The sequence below is a fragment of the Mauremys mutica genome, chromosome 1 (genome assembly GCF_020497125.1).
Source record: "Mauremys mutica isolate MM-2020 ecotype Southern chromosome 1, ASM2049712v1, whole genome shotgun sequence".
In the NCBI taxonomy this organism is placed as follows: Eukaryota; Metazoa; Chordata; order Testudines; family Geoemydidae; genus Mauremys; species Mauremys mutica.
Window position 1 is genome coordinate 222,127,871 of NC_059072.1, and position 20,016 is coordinate 222,147,886.

At 43.3% G+C, this 20,016-nt stretch overlaps 1 protein-coding gene across 1 annotated transcript in view; it reads right to left on the reverse strand.

Moving 5' to 3' along the window:
• Positions 1-18,611, reverse strand: part of PTCHD1 (patched domain containing 1) — a 47,002-nt gene extending 28,391 nt beyond the window's left edge. The window contains exons 1-3 of the mRNA XM_045009554.1: positions 17,874-18,611; positions 16,222-16,525; positions 451-1,111 (exon numbers count right to left, since the gene is read on the reverse strand). Of these exons, the coding sequence (XP_044865489.1) occupies positions 451-1,111; positions 16,222-16,525; positions 17,874-17,989 (1,081 nt within the window). The 5' untranslated portion in view covers positions 17,990-18,611. The remainder of the gene's footprint in view (positions 1-450; positions 1,112-16,221; positions 16,526-17,873) is intronic.
• Between the last annotated feature and the right edge of the window lie 1,405 nt (positions 18,612-20,016).

The window sequence follows — 20,016 nt, forward strand, 5'->3', positions numbered from 1 at the left end:
TACAGTTATTGTTCTGTAAATGAAAAGTGCCCCTTTTATTTACCAAGGCAGCTGATATTTTAATTTCACCAAAGGGGCCTGTGCAAAGGTTTCCTTATAAAGCTGAGTACCAAAAAACATAATCAAATTTCCACAGAGAAGCTGCTGTTGGTTTCCCTCTCTTGGATAACATACTCCACTAGCACAAAATTGTCTCTATCTACCACATGAGCAGAATGCCATACCAAATGGTGCTACAAAACAACCAAGTCCCTGTGGAGTTTTTTTTTTTTAATGTCCATAAGCATTATTATTACAAATACCAGATGAATTCATGATGAGAAGTACACTGCAGTGTCACAATGAATGGGTACTGGGACTCATGCAGTGATGCTTGGCTTCTTTTCTGCTGCCCATGAAATACGTCAAAGAACCAGAAACCCCCACAAAAAAATAGAATGAGATAATTACCTAACATGATGAAGGGAATTCCCAGGAAGGTGGAATTGTATTTCCCACCAGTCAGATTGATGATTCCAGCTGCAGTCAGAGTGGCTAAGCTCACCGTTAACAATCCTAAAAGGCCAAGCCAAGGTTTGCTGCGGACACAATCCTGCATGGAACAGCAGAGTATGGCCAAAGTGACCACAAGGACCAGGCTTGTGGTCAGGTAACGTTCTGACACCCTGCTCGTCTTCTGGAAATCCTCCCTCAGCGAAGACGAAGTGAAGGGATACATTTTGACTTTCCTGTTGGATTTCTGGAAAAGTTCGACAGTGTCACAAAAGATGGATTCCCACTTTTCTGCTACCATGTCATTCAGAGAGTTGATCGTCTGCAAGTAGTAGGTGAGCTGGATGGCTTCTGCAGACTTCACCCGATCTTTGCTGTGCACGGTAACCCCGCCAAGCTGGTGTCCGTTATACACTTCCCTGCCATCCTTTAAGTGAGTGATTGGATATGTGATAACAAAATTAGTTCGATTAGAAGATCGAGCAGACTTTAGCTCCTCCAGTACATGCACTATGTCATCCACTATGCAAGTCTTGTCATTATTCAGGATACATATATGGGCAAATGTGTAATTGAAACCAGGTCTTTGTACTTGGATCCTGGTCACAGCTGAGTGCAACTGTAAGGGGGAGAAAAATCATACACATTATTCAACAGTTAATTGTGCACCATAGCAGGTAGAATGACAGCAGCTTTGTCATCTCAGTCCATTTCCTATTTAATCTCGGCAAAAAAACATTTCTAATTGCTACAATATTAATAGTAAGCACATTACAAAAATGCAAAACATGCATTAAAGTACTGATATTTCCCCCCAATGTCCTTTACTCATAACTCAATTACGTTTTGACTTCTATAAATGCTAGGTGCACCTGCTGTTCACCCTCTCCCAAAACAAAATATCATTCCAATAAACGAGAATGCTTTGTTTCCAAGTGAAGTAAAAGGGACAGCTACAGACCAACCACATTATGGCGATGTAATAATAATCAGGATTGCTAAATGACCACTGCATCAGACAACTATCAGGAATGCAGTACAGAAAAAGCAACATGACAGGTCATTTCAATGTGCCACTAGGGTGAGGTGTAGTAAGCCCTGTTGATTGGTAGTGGGAGGGTTAACCCTCTCTCAGGACAACAGAAAGATCACAGCTGGATGTCCTAAGTGCCAGGATTGTCAGGATAGCATGACCAAGCTATCTGGCATTAATTAAATGGTAGTCCTATCCACCCAAACTACAGCAAAGAGTTGAGATGATGAGGGAGGCTAAAAATGGAAGTTAGAGCCTCCTGGAAGAACATATTAGCTGGCAAAACCTTTTATTTTAGGAGTTGCTGGTTGGGGCCTGCTATCATTACAGTTGTATCCCAGCTCCTTTTCAGAGGTGCTTGTATCCTTCTGAAGCGTCCTGTTTAGGCTGAAAGTTTCCATGGTTAATCTCTGACCAAAAGTGACTTGTTCTGGAAAATGTGAGCAAAAAAGGCTGTTATTTTTGAAAGAGGGAAAGAGTGGAAAAATTGCACTGTCCCCATGGGAAAAATAAAATCTTGTGACTTCTTTTGAACCAGCTTCCAGCTAAAACAGGTGGAGTTAGAAGGTTGAAATTTGGCAGGGGAATAGCCTTAAGTATAGTGAAGGCCCATTCAGTATTCTGGTGAAAAAATGTTTTAACTTGGCTGTGTTAGGACTCTTTGCAAACTATATTGTTTATTTTGCATATGATTCCCTGATAAGCTTATAGAGCCGATCCTCAGCACCAGTTAAATCCTCTTTGTGCTGCTGTAGTGGTGTAAAGGGTAGTTAAACCTGCCTTAAGGAGGCAAGATTCCATGAAAAGTCAGCTGTACAATAGCCACTCTTTACAATGGATGTGGGAGTGTCTTGGGCTAGAACAGGGGTAGGCAACTTATGGGGTGAGGGGTAGGCAACTTATGGGGTGGGGGGCAGGGATAGTTCAGTGGTTTGAGTATTGGCCTGCTAAACCCAGGGTTGTGACTTCAATCCTTGAGGAGGCCACTTAGGGATCTGGGGCAAAAATTGGTCCTCCTAGTGAAGGCAGGGGGCTGGACTCAATGACCTTTCAAGGTCCCTTCCAGTTCTAGGAGATTGGTATATCTCCTATTATTTTTTTTTTTCAGCACACAAGCTGATTTTCAGTGGCACTCACACTGCCCAGGTCCTGGCCACCAGTCTGGTGGGTTCTGCATTTTAATTTAATTTTAAATGAAGCTTCTTAAACATTTTAAAAACCTTATTTACTTTACATACAGCAATAGTTTAGTTCTATAATATCGACTTAGAGAAATAGACCTTCTAAAAATGTTAAAATGTATTACCGGCATGCAAAAACTTAAATTAGAGTGAATAAATGAAGACTGGGCACACCACTTCTGAAAGGTTGCCGACCTCTGGGCTAGAATGTCATGTACTCTGACAATCCTGGCTGACAGAGCAACCCCTGGAGGGCCATCATCGGCTGGTGCAAGTTAGAAAAGTGCTGAGACTGCTCTAACTTGCACCAAGAGCTGGCTTGGCCTTTGGCAGCTGCCCAAATCAGAAAGGTAGAAAGGTGTCATTCCTTTCCTCTTCTGGTGCACTGCTCTCGCTCACCTGGGGATCTAGCTCAAAGTGCTACACTCCATAGGCTCCTGAATTACTCTGAAATGATCAAGACTTCTGTGAAAATGCTTCAGGGAAACATGGAATCTGGTCAAAGGGACCCGTTGGATTCTTGAAGTGTAGGGTAGTAAACATGGGGCTGGGAGCCAGAATATCCCAAGTTCAATTTCCATCCCTTTTGCTGACTGGTTTTAATAATTCAATATACTTCCCAATCCCTGTTTTGTGAAGGGTCACAAGACTCCTTGCATGAGGCCAACAATATCTTTATTGACATTTTTCAGATGGGTTAATCGAGGCACAAAGCTGACTTAAGTTGACCAGGATCACTTGGTGTGTGGCAGAGCTGTGAACAAAACCAGATTATAGACCAGGGGTCAGCAACCTTTCAGAAGTGATGTGCCGAGTCTTCATTTATTCACTCTAATTTAAGGTTTTGCGTGCCAGTCATACATTTTAACATTTTTCAAAGGGCTCTTTCTATCAGTCTATAATATATAACTAAACTATTGTTGTATGTAAAGTAAATAAGGTTTTTAAAATGTTTAAGAAGCTTCATTTAAAATTAAATTAAAATGCAGAGCCCCCCAGACCGGTGGCGAGGACCCGGGCAGTGCAAGTGCCACTGAAAATCAGCTCGCGTGCCACCTTCGGCACATGTGCCATAGGTTGCCTACCCGTTATAGACCCATGTCTCATTCATTCAAGTACAGTTCCTCTCAGAAAAAAAAGGATCTAGTCTAAGTGCTTGTGTGTGTATAGCCTATAAAAGCTGTCTACTCATGCTTGCTTGACCACATTTGCCATTTTTGAGATCTGTAGATGGAAAAGCCCTCCGTAGGTGCAAAGTGTTCTCATTAGGTCAACTTTAAAGACAGGAAAACTGACCTATGGAAAAGCTCAATGACTTGCTTGTAAGGTGCAAGGATTTGGCAGTAAATCAAAAGATCTTGGTTCTCATGATTCTTTGGTGTCGGAAAAGTCTCTTGTTTCCTCCTCTGTAAAGCAGGGATATTAGCACATATTTACTGATGAGTTGAGAGATTGAATTAGAAATGTCTCTAATTTTTTTTAAATGATGAGAAATTATAATCTGACCTGCTGCTTGGCAGGACAGAGAGCACTGTCCTGGGGAAGAAAAAAATCCCTTCCTCTTTATATTAGATGTGCTGCTATCCACGGAATCCCGAGGGAGTGGGAGATTCTCAGTTTATACTGACAGTGAAGGGACTGAATTGAGGCAATATTTAGCACACATGTTTTCTGTAGAAGAAAAACTGTGATTGAAAAAGAAAATGAGAGAAGTACCCACAATAACAATGGAGCTTGCAGGATCTGATGGTGGAGATGGATTAGCCGTCTAAACACCATGGGTGAAATCCTGGCTCTCTGGAAGTCACTGGAAGCCCTTGACTTCAGGGTAGCCAGAATTTCACCATATTTGTAGAACAATGTGCATACCATGTATTATTTATTTTACCAGCGATCTGATTATCTTGTAATTATCTTACATAGTCCACTACCGGGACAAATCTAGTTGAAATTGTCTCCAATTCTTATGATGATACAGACAATATGTGTAAGAAGATACAAAATTCCTGCCCATTGAACTTGTTTGTCTTGCAATTATGTGGCTTGTTTCACTTGCATTTGAGTAGCTTTAATTTTCTGTAAAATTATAGAGCAATATTGACAATGTGAAGCTAGGTTGGGAAAAGAAAATGAACCAACAAACCTCTTCAGAGGATTGGAAGGATATAATGTTAACCAGAGTGAGCAGGCTAAATTCTCCCTCATGGAGAGATTACAAATAGGAATTTGTGATTAAAGATTTTTGCACAACAGTCCTGCAAAACAAAATAGAAGACTTCACAGGAAAATGCAGGAGGGAATGTCTTCTGAGACTGTCCCAAGTTGAAAGACTTCTGCTCTGTTAGAAAAGTAATGCAACAGTTATTTCAAGGATATATCCCTCAACTTCATGGTGTTAGGGAAGTGTCTTGATTTAGTGAAATCAAATATACATATCTGTTTAGAGTTTTTGTGGTAGCAGCCAGTAAATATATTCCATCAACTATATTTGTAAAAACAAATGCCATTTATTGTAGCTGACAAGAATAAAAGATTTTTAAAAATGGAATTATTTGCTGCCTGCATTAGATTAGCAACTGATATCTTTGCAGAAGGATGCACAGAGTAGGATGCTGCAATTTAACCCCCCAAACAATGATATTACTTTTAAAATAATATATATTATATATAATTTAATATAATATGTTATTTACTCTCTGTATCTACTTACCTATTCTGCCTCAACTCTGCTGAATTTCCTTTTCTTATATGTCTGAAACCTTCTCTTATTTAGGTTAGAAAATAATGTGTACTGCCAACAATTCTGTTTATCTTTACTAAAAAGCTAGTAGCTAAACATGGTATTTGAAATACTCATGCTCCCTGGAGGCCATCATTTCTGATTCAGAGACCAGATCATATCGTGTAGTATGGGCTTTTCTCTGCTGTACTGAGCAAATGGGCTATAATGGTGGCGTAGCCAGACAGATGGGATAGGAGAAGGCTCAAGTAACCTGGAGATGGCTATTGGTCTTCCCCACTCTGCTAGCATATGGAATGTGCCAGGGATGCATCAGGGAAGGAAGGGGAGCAACCAGAGTGCACTGTGCTCTGGCAATCCTTGGACAGTATAACGGCCCTTGAAGGTTGTTACAAGATGGTGCAATTTAGAGCAGCACTGAGGCTGCTCTAAATTGCGCCAAGAGCCAAATTGGCCCCTACTTGGCCTAGAATCAGAGATGGCTGAAAAAGTGGTATAAAATCACCTTTCCCTTCATATCCTCCCCACCCCCTACATGCACTGAGCACTGTTTCAGCCATAAAGAAGGTCGACTCACACCTTCATCCTGGAAGCAGCTAAATTCAGTACCCTGCAGTTTTCTATGTGCTGTTTTCAGAACAGATCTTAGAAACTAAACCACTCTTGCTTGTGTGCGTATACTAAGGAACATTCTGGAAGAGTTTGGCTTGGTGCAGCAGCATCATAGAATATCTCCCTCTCCACACTGATCCATCAGCCTGTGTGTCAGTTGGCTGCTGCCCTCTTCCCCAGAGACAGTTGTAGTTCCATGGCTCTCCTTATATGAAGGCATTTTAGGAACCTGATTGTCAAATTTGAATTGAATTTTTTATTTAGAGCAGAAATCCAACCTCTTTGTTTCGTAGGATATAGAATATGTGAAGTTCTGTGTGCTGAAAGGTGCTATTAATTTAAATGATTACACTATACACAACTTAATTTGAACACGGTATATTATGACATCCCTTTGGAAAAGTGTTTAGTTTAGCGAACAGTAGTGACTATTGTTTAACTGAGACAGCATTAGCATACATCTAGACATTGCAAAGTAGTTTAATGGTGAGCAATAAGGATTTAAAAAGATGTGACATTTGAAGCTCGGATTAAGGACGGGTCAGACAGTCTTATTTATTCCTAATCAGTTTTCCCATCCCTAATTGTCTTATACCTAGAAAGGGAGAACTGAAGTAATATGAATATAATCTGCACAAATATTTTTTATCCCAGATCCTCAAAGGGCAAGTGGTGCTGGTTCGTCCTGGCGTACAGGTTTCTCAGTTAACTAACAGTGTAACTTCAGAACCCAGTATATAGCTGGTGCAGCAAAGCACTGTGCATGAGAACTGTACAGCATCACTTCAGCCATGATAGCATGCTGGTTTTGCTCTTGTACCTGAAAGTGCACCTGTCACGAATTAATAATAACTGACACCCTTCTAGTCTTCTTGCTTAAAGGGACCTTGTCATCTGAAATTCACATTGCCAGTCCCCCCACATTTCTGCTCCCCAAGACCTATAGGTGGTCAAAGGGAAACAGAATGTAAGGCTGCTATAACTTACATTAGGGCAGGGGCTGGGCAGGGCACGAATTCATAGATCCCAAGGCCAGAAGGGACCACTGTGATCATCTAGGTCCCTGCATAGCTCCAAATATGGGAAATGCAAAGGTAGTTTAAAGTTACGTTTGGCTCCCAGTCCCCCCATATCTGCCTCAAGTGCAGGAATGGAGAAACTGAGAATAAGGACCTTTCTCTACAGTCAGTTTCACTGTTCTGATGATGGTGAAGTCATTCTCCAGGAACTGCAAGAGGGCATTAACCAGTAGCATCAGTGACAGCAATGCTGGAACTGAAAGCAAAGAGGCAGCAGTCAGGGGTATGCTCAGGAGAAAGGGGAGAGTTTGTTTTTGCTCTTATGCCCATTCAGAAGACGCTTTTCAACTCAGAAAGAGGAAAAATCTCTCCCCCCCTTTTTAAAAAAGGAACTTTCTGATATAGAAGTCTGCACATACTATGTAAATGGGGCTCTATCAAAAGATATATTTTAATAAGTCAAGTTAGCAATATCCCTTTAAAGTTAACAAATTATATTCCAGATGAAAGGGTTGCAACTGCTGATTCATTTGCAAAATGATGCATTCCAAGAAATCCTGTAAAACCATGCTATACAACATGGTACTGTGATCAAAGCCAAGGCTGAACAACACAGGGAAAGCAGCTGAAGAACCACAGATAGTCCTGTATCTGTTACAGGTTTTAAGGCTGGTAAAAATTTACTTCCAGGCAAATGAGTTACCAAAAATCAACTCGACTCTTAAGGCCTAATTCAACTCCCATTAAAGAGACTCTGACTTTAATGGAATCACATTATTAAAACTAAGTATGTGTAAAACTAGCCAGACATAATTTGGATAGTGGTAATGCATGAACTGTACTTTATCTGATTCACACAATGCTTGCAGCTTGCTGTCCGCATATGGGTTTCAAAAATGTATTTGTTTTTGTTTTCAAATTATGATGTGTAATATTTTATGGGTGACAATACATGGCACCACACTGGATTATGTGTCACTTGACCTATGATAGATAAATAGCTAGCTAAATAAAATTAGTTAGATGGATATATTTTCCTCCTATAACATGAGTAATTTGACAAATATAGGGACATATGTTGTTATGAGAGTCTGATCTTTGCGATGTCATATCACAAATATATTTTTTACTGTAATTCGTTTAGTCTCTAAATGCCAAGATCAATGGGCATCTGATGGTCAGTATTGGAGATGACCTTACATGTTGCCAACTCCTGCAATTGTATTGTGATTCTCACAATAATTGGTGTTTCTCTTAAAGCCCAACCTCCTGAAGTCATGCTGATTATTTGATCATCTCAACTTTCATTAAAAAAACCAACAACAAAAAACGTATACCTTCCTGGCTGTGGAGCAAAGCTTAAAACCCAGAAGGCAAATAAAGAACTCCAAATGTATTATTGTTTACAATCTCATGATTTTTTTGAATGCTTGCGGCTGGCAATACTAGTTAAGCCTATAGTTTCATTTTAAATTAAAGTTGCCTTTGTCTGGTTTATTTTGTTGGTAATTTTTATGGATAACTTGTGCCAATGGAAAGGAAAAAGAGGAAAAAACGTCTACTGAACTACTGTAAAGTTCTTCTGTTCTTCTATGATCTCCATCTATTTTTGCATAGTGCTTTTTGATTGAATATTTTCAGAAGATTGTCCCAGTAAAGAGGAATGCATCCGAGTTAAGTGAGAGAACAGATTTACACAGCGCTCCTAATTTACAGGGGGAAATACCTTGCATATTGTACAAATATGGACAGAAATGAGCCCTGAATCTTTAGCAATGTTTTAAATAAGGGTTCTTCATTATAAAAACATAAACACATGAAGGATGAAGGGGAAAGATGTGTAACTGTGCCATAAACATTTCATAATGGGCCAGATTCTGCTCTCAGCCTCACTTTTGTGTGTCTAGAGTAACCGTGTACACCACTGGGTCTCAAACTTCTTTACTGGTGACCCCTTTCACATCACAAGCCTATGAGTGCAACCCCCCAATAAATTAAACACACTTTTTAATATATTTAACACCATTATAAATGCTGGAGGCAAGTGAGGTTTGGGGTGGAGGTTGACAGCTTGTGACCCCCCCATGTAATGACCTCGTGACCCCCCTCAGGGGTCCCGACCTCCAGGTTGAGAACCCCTGATTCCACTGCGATGGAAAGCAGTGTCTTGCACAAGAACTTCCAGCATGCATTTGTAACCTGCATACAAAGCAGATGGATGAAACCAACAGTTCATTGGGAAACACTAAAGACTAAAAGGCAATTCACCTGTAACTTGAGAATATGTAATAAACAAATAGTATGGGATACTGGACTATATATATTCACCCAGACTGTCTGAATGAGACATTACAATTAATTAAATACACCTCTACCCCGATATAACGCTTCGGGGGGAGGGGAGGGCTGCACATTCCGGCAGATCAAAGCAAGTTCGCTATAACACGGTTTCACCTATAATGCGGTAAGATTTTTTGGTTCCTGAGGACAGCGTTATATCGGGGTACAGGTGTAAGTCATGTTTTCACCAGCAGTATTTGTAATCTGCACAAAACATGGGGGGGAACAGACTATTTGTCCCAAACTACTAAACAATTTTCAATGTAATTAAAATCCTTCAGTGATTTTCAAAATACAGAAAGTTACTTAAGTTACTAGTATTTGCATTAAGAACTGAGTATTAGCAGGAATATGTGCTTTTCCACTATACATATTTCCATCCATTTTCCTAGTGGCTCCACATCTAAGGAGACTGCTATGCATCATTTTCTTTTCTAATCTAAGGAAAAAAGCTTTTGTACCCAATATGGTCTTCATTTCAACTAATGTCATGACAATTCAGTTTGAATATGTGCTACACTGAGCTGAACACACTTCATTTTGGTTACCCTGTTTCAGATCCTGTTGCTCCAACAGTCACATGGGGCAGAGCCAAGGTAGATCACTGTTTGGAGCATCAGAAAGAAGAACATTTGTGCTGCAGCTAAGATAAAATGCTGCAGTTTTAACACTCAGATGGGAAGATTTAGGCCCCTCCCCACTTCTCATTCTAATTCTTGAGTCATTATTAAGGTAGGCTGGCAACTTGGTATGTGCCTTCATATATGGCAAGTGCCCAAATAAAACTGTCTTTCTGTTTGGGAAAGCTGTAAAGTCATCAATGATCATTTTAATTCAAACTTTGGTCCATGTCATCTCCTCCGCTGGAAGAGGAGCATTACTCAAAGTTCTGTGCCTTTGAAGCCACTCAGGTCCTGAGGTATCATGCTGTTGAAGTTGTGCCATGATGTTTGCCATCCCATGGAAGGGATAAGTGGCTGCTGTTGAAAAATCATCAAAAGGTCCAAAGGAGAAGTGCAGAGGGGACCTCTTTAAGGCCAAGAGTAGCTGGAGGAGCTATTGTTAAGTGGTGGGAGAAGGGGATACTGGGGCACATGTGTGGGAGTAAATTAGAGGTCTTTGTGAATTAAAGGCAGCAGGGAACTTTATGGTTCCTAGTACAGACAGATCTGCTTCTGATACAAAGTAAAACCTATTTCCCAATGCTAATATTTTTTCCCCTACTGTTACTCACACTTTCTTGTCAACTGTTGGAAATGGGCCATCCTGATTATCACTACAAAAGTTTTTTTTTCCTCCTGCTGATAATAGCCCACCTTAACAGATTATTCTCGTTATAGTTAGTAAGGCAACACCCATTTTTTCATGTCCTCTGTGTATATATATATATATCTTCCTACTGTATTTTCCACTGCATGCATCCGATGAAGTGGGTTTTAGCCCACAAAAGCTTATGCTCAAATAAATTTGTTAGTCTCTAAGGTGCCACAAGTACTCCTCGTTCTTTTCACACTCAGAAGTCACTGTAAGTTAATGCTGACATTGATGTTTCTGAACTTGTATTTCCATGCTGTTCTTGCACCATGTTCCTATTTCTTTTTCTTTCTCACCTGGCTGTGCCCAGATCTTACCTGCATATCTTAATTCCACTCTGTTTTTGCATAAGGTACATTTTAACCTCATGACATTGTTATGACAAATGTCTTGCACTTCCACTGCTTTCATACATTTTCCTCTTACATTAGGATTCTTTCCTTCTTTCTGCAGCCTTTTCCTGAAGGCATGATTTGGTCCTTTATTTTCAACTCACTACAGTGTGTCCATGGCTAGAACTGTTTTTCAGCTTTTGAGCAAAATAGTTAAAATTTGCTATATACATACCTATGGAGTGCCATATGACTATATTTCTTGTACGTCTGTATGTGTTTGTGTTAGTAAAAGTAACTAACTACAGCTAAGAGGTGGCTAAGATGTCAAAAATGGGTACCTAAAATTACGCTCCAAAATCCTAGCGGCCTTATTTTCAGAAGTGCTGAGCAACCAGCAACCCCCACTGACTTTTGAAAATGATTTCCTATATATGCAGTATATCTATAAGATAATGATTATAGATAACGCAGACATGGGAGCATAACGGAATTATTTTCCCCATGAGTTTCACCATCTATAGAAACTATTCATCCAGAATGTGAATGAGGAAATCGTAGAAAATATTGTCTACCATATGCAGATGCGATGTTTACTGACATATGAAATAATTAAGTAACAACCTATTAAAGAAACAACAACCAAATAACAATGCAACAACCAAATACAATGGTACAAACCCACTGCAATTAATCTGTTTATTAATAAGTAGGAGCTATGAACTTCAGAATTAAATATTTTATCCCAATTTTTACCTCCACATATATCTAGATATTTACTTAAATATTTCTCTCTCTCACTATGGCAGGCTATGTGAAAGAAGGGGTAAATAAATATTGCTGCTAAAAATGTGAGGTTAGTGTAGTTTTCAAAAACTCAACATTTCTATAGCTGTATATACACAACTGTGAATATAAAATCGTTTTTTGCTATAAGGCATGTTAGAGTTTATTACTCTTTTACCTTAACTTTAAGCCACTTTAAATTTAACAAAAATACTGTATTCTTATAAATATAATAGAGATAGAGTAGAAACAAAGATTAAATTAAAATCAATGTGCAGTACAGTGGGCTCACTGTGACTAGGGTTGAGCAAAGAGGTTCAAACAAAAGACCCGAACTCCAGCTGAATCTAAATCAAACTTTTTTTTTTAAAGTGCCTGACTAGTGTTTTTTGCAGATTTTGTGTGCCTTTAATTTTCCTGGTTCCCTCTGCAAGTGGAAATAAAATACTAAAATAGAAGAAGCCCTTGCAATATTTTCAGCTTCATTTCTAGACTAAAGAGAATGGGAGAAGTTTTGCATAAGATCTCTGAACTTTTGGATGATTACCTGGACCAAATGTCCAAATAATTTTTTCTTCTTGCAGGTGTGTGTTGAGGTGCAGATGTGAAAACAGTATCTTTGGTTATATTTTTATTATATTTCTCTCTCCTCTCCACAAAATAGTGAATTTTGGCGAGAAAAAGGATCTGGACTGACAATGCAGAATGCCAATGCCCTATTGAACAGGCACAGCATAGGCAATGGAAGTATAAAATTCCTGTGCTGCCCTACTACCATTATTCCTCTATCTCAATGTGATGTGAGAGGGATGAGACAATTCATGAATGTCACAGGCCCGTAAAGCTATTTTGTTGCTACTTTGTAATTTCTGTGCTAGTTTGGGGAGGCAACAAGCAGTGTGTTTAGGACTGATTTGTGCATTGGTGAAGGGAGTTAGGAGAACAGTGGATGGAGGCTTCCTCTTAAATAGGAAAAGGGTAATCAGCATTGTGTCCAAGCCAGGCTATAATACAGGGCAAGATGGCCTGATTCTCTAGAATGCACTAGTTGTCATCACAAAACTGCTAGTAAATGTGTAGCAGCTTCTATATTCAGCAGTACGTGGCTCTGAGGCGTGAGCACCTACACCACACTAACACTCAACATGCCCATTGGGGATGGGGGGGGATGCATCTCTAGGTTTGGCAACATTGTCTGAACGGTCCAGTAACAGGGTGATTCAGACTCCAGTCTATTCTCCATTTCATACCTCATTTCCCAGACTGCCAACAAGGTGTCCTTCAGTGCCTATTGTGAAGCTAGTTACTCCTTCCCCTCTTCCCTGATGCGGACATCTGTCCATTGGTACCTGTACACAGACCCCTAAACCATTTTAGATAGGCCACCAAACAGCTGTTAGATGGTAATTATTAGTGCTATCAACCTTCTTCTGATTCCAACCAGACTAAATGCTTCATATCATTACCAGGGTGTCTGTTTGGGAGCACACTTATCCTTCTACTAAAACCAGGGGAAAAGCTCCCCTTCTTCTCCTTTTGTGAGTGGGGGAGCACTAGCACCCCAAGAATCAGTAACTGATCTGAGAAGACAAGGTGTCCCATCCTGAAGTCTCCTATCTGCCTCTTCTAAAGCAGCGTTTCTCAACCTTTCCAGACTACTGTAACCCTTTCAGGAGTCTTGAGTACCTCAACTTTCACCTCACTTAAAAACTACTTGCTTACAAAATTAGACATAAAAATACAAAAGTGTCACAGCACACTATTACTGAAAAATTGTTTACTTTCTCATTTTGTCTGTGTGAAATTCTAGTTTGTACTGACTTTACTAGTGTTTTTTATGTAACCTGTTGTAAAACCAGGCAAATATCTAGATGAGTTGATGTACGGAAGACATCTGTGTACCCCTAGAGGTACGCGTACCTCTGGTTGAGAACCACTGCTCTAAAGCAAGCTCTGTCCCTAGGCTAACTTCTCCTCCTCTACAGAAGGAAAGACAATGCACAATGATTTGTTCAAATTCTCTCTTTGAAATGTCTTAACCTTTTAAAATGCAGGATGTTACTAAACACATTGTCTATCCTGATCATGTCTATGTGGCAGCGGTTATAAAACAGGTGGGGTGAGCACCTCGCCACCACACACACTGTATGTAGTCACAGTACTTGGTTTGGCTGGCTTTGGACTGCATGGAAACATGAACTCCCCTCAGATTACATTTATGCTCTTGTTCCTTTAGGTGCTCAGATATAGTGGTGATAGGTACGGCGTAAAAACCTACATCTAGTTCTCATTCTCTTTCACTTGCTGCGCTCTGTTACCACAAGATGATGCAATGCCGCATGACCACATAAGAGTGAGAGCTGTGAGCTCCGCCTCCTATTTTGATTAGACCCACTGCTCCTAACCAATCTCCTTAGCCATCTTTGAGCTTTGAGCAGGGGGTTGGACTAGATGACCTCCTGAGGTCCCTTCCAACCCTGAGATTCTATGATTCTATGATTCTATGATTTAGGCTGCTATCTGTGTCTGGGTCTGCCCACAAACAGACCAATAATTAGAACAAATGTATTTTGTATTTTCTGTAAAAATGTATTTTATATGCTTGATGATGTCAGATTAACAATAAGTAAATGGAGTCAAATGACAATAGCGTGGTTAATCATAATCTCGGTAAGCGAAAAATAATCATTTTGTGGGCACATTCCAGCTATAAAAAAGAGGCAGCATTTAAAACTGACAGAACTTTCTAAATTATAGCTTTGCCCCTGATATGATACATCTAATGCAGAAGTTTGCTTGTGGAAGATTCAGAGTAACGTTTATTTGTGTGTCACTAGTCTATTGATTAAACTACAGATCTCTAGAGATAGCACTTCAGGGGAAAAATCCATTATAAATTTTAATCTGTGACTGAATGAATATGTACATCCTGGATGCAAATGCAGTTCAGAAAAATTGGAAAATGAAGGAATGAAAATTGTCTTCTCTGGAGTTTTCTTATTTACCACTGAAATGTTACTAGACTTACTGAGACTACATTCATTAAATCTACTTGCTGACTGCTGTTTGTCGATATGTCAAAAACAAAAAGGAAAAATATTAAATAGTTGGGTGGGTCAGTGCAATAGTACTATAGTTGAAATAAGAAAAATTAATCCACTGAAACACATTTAGTTTAGTGAAAAGAGTGAACTCTCCTAGAACTCTGTCAGAATATATTTTTTTACTTATTTTCTCATTTTAGGAGAGACACTCCCTACTGTTCACATTAACATTATCTTTTGTGTGTTTTGACAGTTTGACATCCAGCAAATAGAAAATGTTGACAGTCTTTATGCTTTCCACAGGGGAACAATGTTAACATGCAGTCCTACAGTTTAATGCTAAAAGTGTGTAGATTCTGAGAGCCACACCTTGAATATTTCCAAATGTTCCAGAGATTCTTCATTCTTTCTGGAACTCTACCCTTCTGCGGCCCAATTTTTGCATCCATCCTACTTTCCCTCCCTGCCCCCCAAAACCTACTCAAAATTATTGCAGTCTAGATCAGATAGGGAAATTAAAGAAATTTGTATTTCTGACGTTAGGCTAAATTGTACTATGAAATGTCACATTACATCAGATTACATATTCCATGAAACATAAATGATATGACAAGATGCAACCTGATGTAACTTGATTGTACATCACAAACTGCACAATGCCTCAAATTTACAACCAGGCTGTTTTTTCTTTAAAAACAACAACCAAAAAACCAAAAAACAAAAGGTTTGTGAGGATGAGTGGAGGAGGAAATACTATCAGTTACAAATAATCAATTTGGTATGTAATTTGGTTCCAAGAACCATGAAATGGAGGTTTCAAGCTATTCTGTACCCAAAAGTCACAGGCAGTCCATACCTGGCAATCCATACAAACTACACCCCCCCCCCCCAAGCAGTTTGCAGATTTGTGCTCAAACTTCAAAACCAGTTATTGAATTCAGAGTGAACTTAACTCACAGGCATGACTGTAAGAATAATAAAGAGTGCTGGAAAACTTAACAAAATGCCTTGACCTCCTTATTCACAAAAATACACACCTTTGTCTAGGTTCTTTCATCCACAAACAAGGGAGATTTCTCATCTCCTTTAAAATAAGTAGTCATCCCAACTGTTGCAGGGATGTGACTTAGAAGCTGTGTTCACAAGACACATAGTGTCTATGGAAGGTAGGGTGTACCCCAACAGGCAATAAATGTGTATCTGGACTGTGCCTGAGTTATCACACAGATTGGGAGGGTGGGGAAGGTTGGATCGAAGAAGAGGGGTGGGACGGAGAGAGAGATGAGGTGCGGAGGAGGTGAATAACTGGGAAAACAGCAGAGGTTTACCTTTAAGATCAGATCAGTATGATGTTGGTCCAGCATGTTTGCCTTCCTGAAGGATGTGATGATGACCCTGCCGTACCTCCCAGGGGTCTGCAGGTCAGAGTAGAGCCGGTGTTTGGAGCGGTTGACCGGGAAAAGGCTGTTGACCAGGTTCCTCTCGATCTTGGCCAGGCTGTGTTTGGGGGCCAGGAGATACTCCACGCTCTCCTCGATCTGGTACCTGCTGAAGCTGGCGCCCAGCAAAATCGAGAGCAGCACAGGTGCGGAGGCGAAGAACACCGGGTGACTGGCAATGAAGTGGCCGAGTCTGGAAAAAGACGTCCTCAGCCCCCTGTGCAAAACCTGCCGCAACATCCTAGTGCAGAGGGAGCTCAGGAGGGCGAGGTGCGATCTGAAGCTCTCCCGCAGCCGAGGCAAAACCATCGGGGGAGCCCAGGCAGACGGGAGCTGCCCCACCGGCCTGAAATACACCCGGGCAACAACAAAAAAAAAAAGAAAAACCCGGCCGCGGCGCTCGGTGGGTGTGTGCGCTGCTAAGGGCTGGGGGGCTGGGGTGGGCGGGGGGCTGCTAAGGCTCTTTCCCTCCCGGAACGCGGCTGTGCCCTAGAGGAGTTTCCCAGCGCCTCATGGTCTGACTCGCCCCCGCCAGCCGGCTCTGGGGAGCAGACAGCCAAGGGCAGCGGGGCTGGGGCGGCGAAGGGCAGCACGGGCGAGCGCCAGAAGCCCCGAGCCCGCCGCGCCTGCCGCCAGAGCGCCGCCGAGTTGGCCGGGGAGGCGGGGGCTGGCCGCTGAGCGCCGCCTCAGCTCCAAGCCCGCGCCGGCAGCGCGGAGAGCGGAGCGCCCACTCCCCCTCATGGGGCGAGCGGCGAGGGGAGGCGTGCTCGCAGCAACAACAACAACAGCCCCCCGCACACACACACACACACCCCGCACAGCACACGCCGGATCCGGGGCGGGGGGGGGGCTGCGGCTGCTCGGTTGTAGCGCCCCTGTGTGAGCCGGGCGGTGCTGAATGTCCCCCACCCCCTGGCACACGCGCTGGGGTGAAAGCAGCGCGCGGGTCGGAAGGGAATCGCCGCTTGCGAGGGAATCACACCAGCGCCCCGTGACACGGAGGGGCTGGGGGTGGCCACGCGTCCTCGCTTTCCCACCGCAAGTTGGTCAGCTGGCGGCCCCCGCCCCCGCCCCCTTCTGCCTCCCGCCCAGAAAACGAGCAGTCAGTCAGTCAGTCCGTCCTCAGGGCAGCCGGCGGCTGGCCGCGGTGCCTCCCCGCCCCATCTTCAGCCGCGGCTCCTAAAGTCCCGGCTGCCGGAGGGGGCCGCCGCGGGAGCGGGTGGGCGGCATCGCTGACCGCCTCCCGCAGCTGGCGCGGCGGGCGGGGAACTTGGCTGGAAGAAGGAAGTCACAGCGGCTCGGCCGCAATCGAGACGACCAAGAAGAACTGTGTAGTCAATGGAGGCGGAGGACTCCCCCCACCCACCCACTTTGAAAGAAGAGGACCTGATGATCCCGCTTTATGTCAGCCCCATGACAGCGCCGCCGCGAGCCTCCGAGGGACAAGCTGCCAATCAGAAAATCCTCAGGCGCTCAGGGAAGGAGGGAGCCAGGCATGTCACTGGTACATTCACGCTCCTCCGGAAAGTTTCCAGCCTCACCTCTCCAAAAATCCACTTGGCAGCACGTTTCGGGGGCTGGGCCCCACGCCGGCGGCCGCGGGTCCCATTGTTTCCGACACAGGATCAGCACAGAGATACAGTTTTGTGTATTTCATTGGGATCACGCGATCCTTTAGCGTGGCCAACACATGCAGCGGGGGAGTCGCTCGCTGGAGAAGGCAGGAGCCAGAAACGTCTAGGCGGTTCCTCCACCCGCCCTGTCTGGCCGCGTGTGAGTGCGAGCGTGGGTCTCCCCCCGTCTGGCTCTGCCGCTCTCTCAGGATGCGGCTTGTGCGAGGGCTTTGCCGGTGGAACAGCAGAATCCGCCCGGCCGCATACGGCCTCAATGGGCATGTGCACAGTGTCTGCACATGCCCATTGCCAAAGTGAAGCCCCGCTGGAGCTGGGGCCCTTCCCCTGCCCTCCGCCCTGAGCTGCAGCAAAACTCCCCTTCCCCAAACGCAGCGCGGCGAGCCGGCAGCGGGAAAGGGTCTGGGAGCGGGGTGTGCGAGGGCGAGCTGAGCAGCTGATCGGGAGGAAGGAGGAGGTTGGGTGCAGGCGACGCAGAGCCGAAGGAATGTACAAATCGGAGCAGGGTATCAAATTGCCGTCTGGATTTTCAACAATGGGAGGGTGGGGCATACAAAGGATACAGGGGGTGCCAGCAAAAGTTGCAGCTGCACTGACACGGACATCCCCATGTGCCTGGACACTTCCCCCACCACTCTGATTAATTGGTAGGTGTGTAGTGATGTCACAGTGGGGTTCTCCCTTGGAGATGACATAGCGTGCGGTATGGGTAGTGAGCAGATGAGTCATTTAAGATTTATAATAGTGTCTCTCTTGATTGACTTTCAAATTTTGATTTTGATTCAGGTTTCCTTTCAATATTTTTATGACTGGATTTTAATTTGAGTTGGGTGTTTAAGACATTTTTTTCTTCCTTTCACTAACAGATTTTCTGATGCTTCTGTCAAAAATCTGCTACCTGTTATAAATGTTAATGATTTTGTTGAAGGGGCACCTTACCAATGCCTGCCTTTTTCTTTCTTTCTTTCTTTCTTTCTTTCTTTCTTTCTTTCTTTCTTAAAAAAATAAAAACAACTTTTTTTCTAGTAATGTGTAATATTATAACCTATTACATTCGTATACCTAGCTCCATCTACAGTCTAATCTGAATAAATGGTGTAACTATACCCATATAAAACAATAAAAAAAATCAGAAATACATTAGCAGCTGGTTTAAAGCTTTCATATTTGGATACCCAGATATCCACATATATTTATTTCTATTACAGTTAAACCGTCTTTCATAGCTTCACTCAAGCCATCACTGCCCAAACCATTGAGACTTTATCGGACCCTGGGTGAACTTGCATTTTGGTGCCCCTTGCCCCCATGGACATGGTGCTCCCCATTGCTCCTGGTCCCCCATGGGCTCCCCACCATCCCTACCCCTGCACTGTGCCACCTTCACTCCTACCTCCTGCATTCCCCTCCTGTGCCCCTAACCTCTGCACTGTGCCCCCTATACCCCAATCCCTGCACTCCCCTCCTGTGCCTCTAATCCCTGCACCCCCTTCACTTCTACCCCCTGCACCTCCCTCCTGAGCCCCTAACCCCTGCATCCCCCTCCTGCACCCACATGGGGAAACTGACCCACCTGGATGCACAAAACAGCTGGCATTGCTGCTCGTACCCCCACTGGACCGCTGCTCCTCTGCCCCGTGCACCCCCTGGGCTGCATAAGGAGAGTGCAGGAGACCAGCAGCTGCGGATGCCTCAGCACAGCCCAGGTGAGGAAGTGACCTGAGTGCAGGGAGCCCTAGTGTTGTGTGAGTTGGGGGGAGAGAGAGGGAATGTGTGTGTGCGTATGTCAGTGTGTGTGTGTGACAGAGTGTGTGTTGTGTTGAGGGGGAATGTGTGTGTGCCTGAGTGTAGCAGTGTGCTGGTTCTTTAAGAAAGCACTCAGGGTCAGGAGCCTGAAGGCTTGTGTTCAGACATGAGCAGTCACCAGCAGCTCTAGAGCCAGCAGCACACACACTCAGTCCCCCTGTCCTGTCACCCCAGCTCAGTGGAAATTGAGTGCACGGGTGAGGGGACATCCTGACATCACCCCCCCCCCCCCAGCAGACAGGAGGAC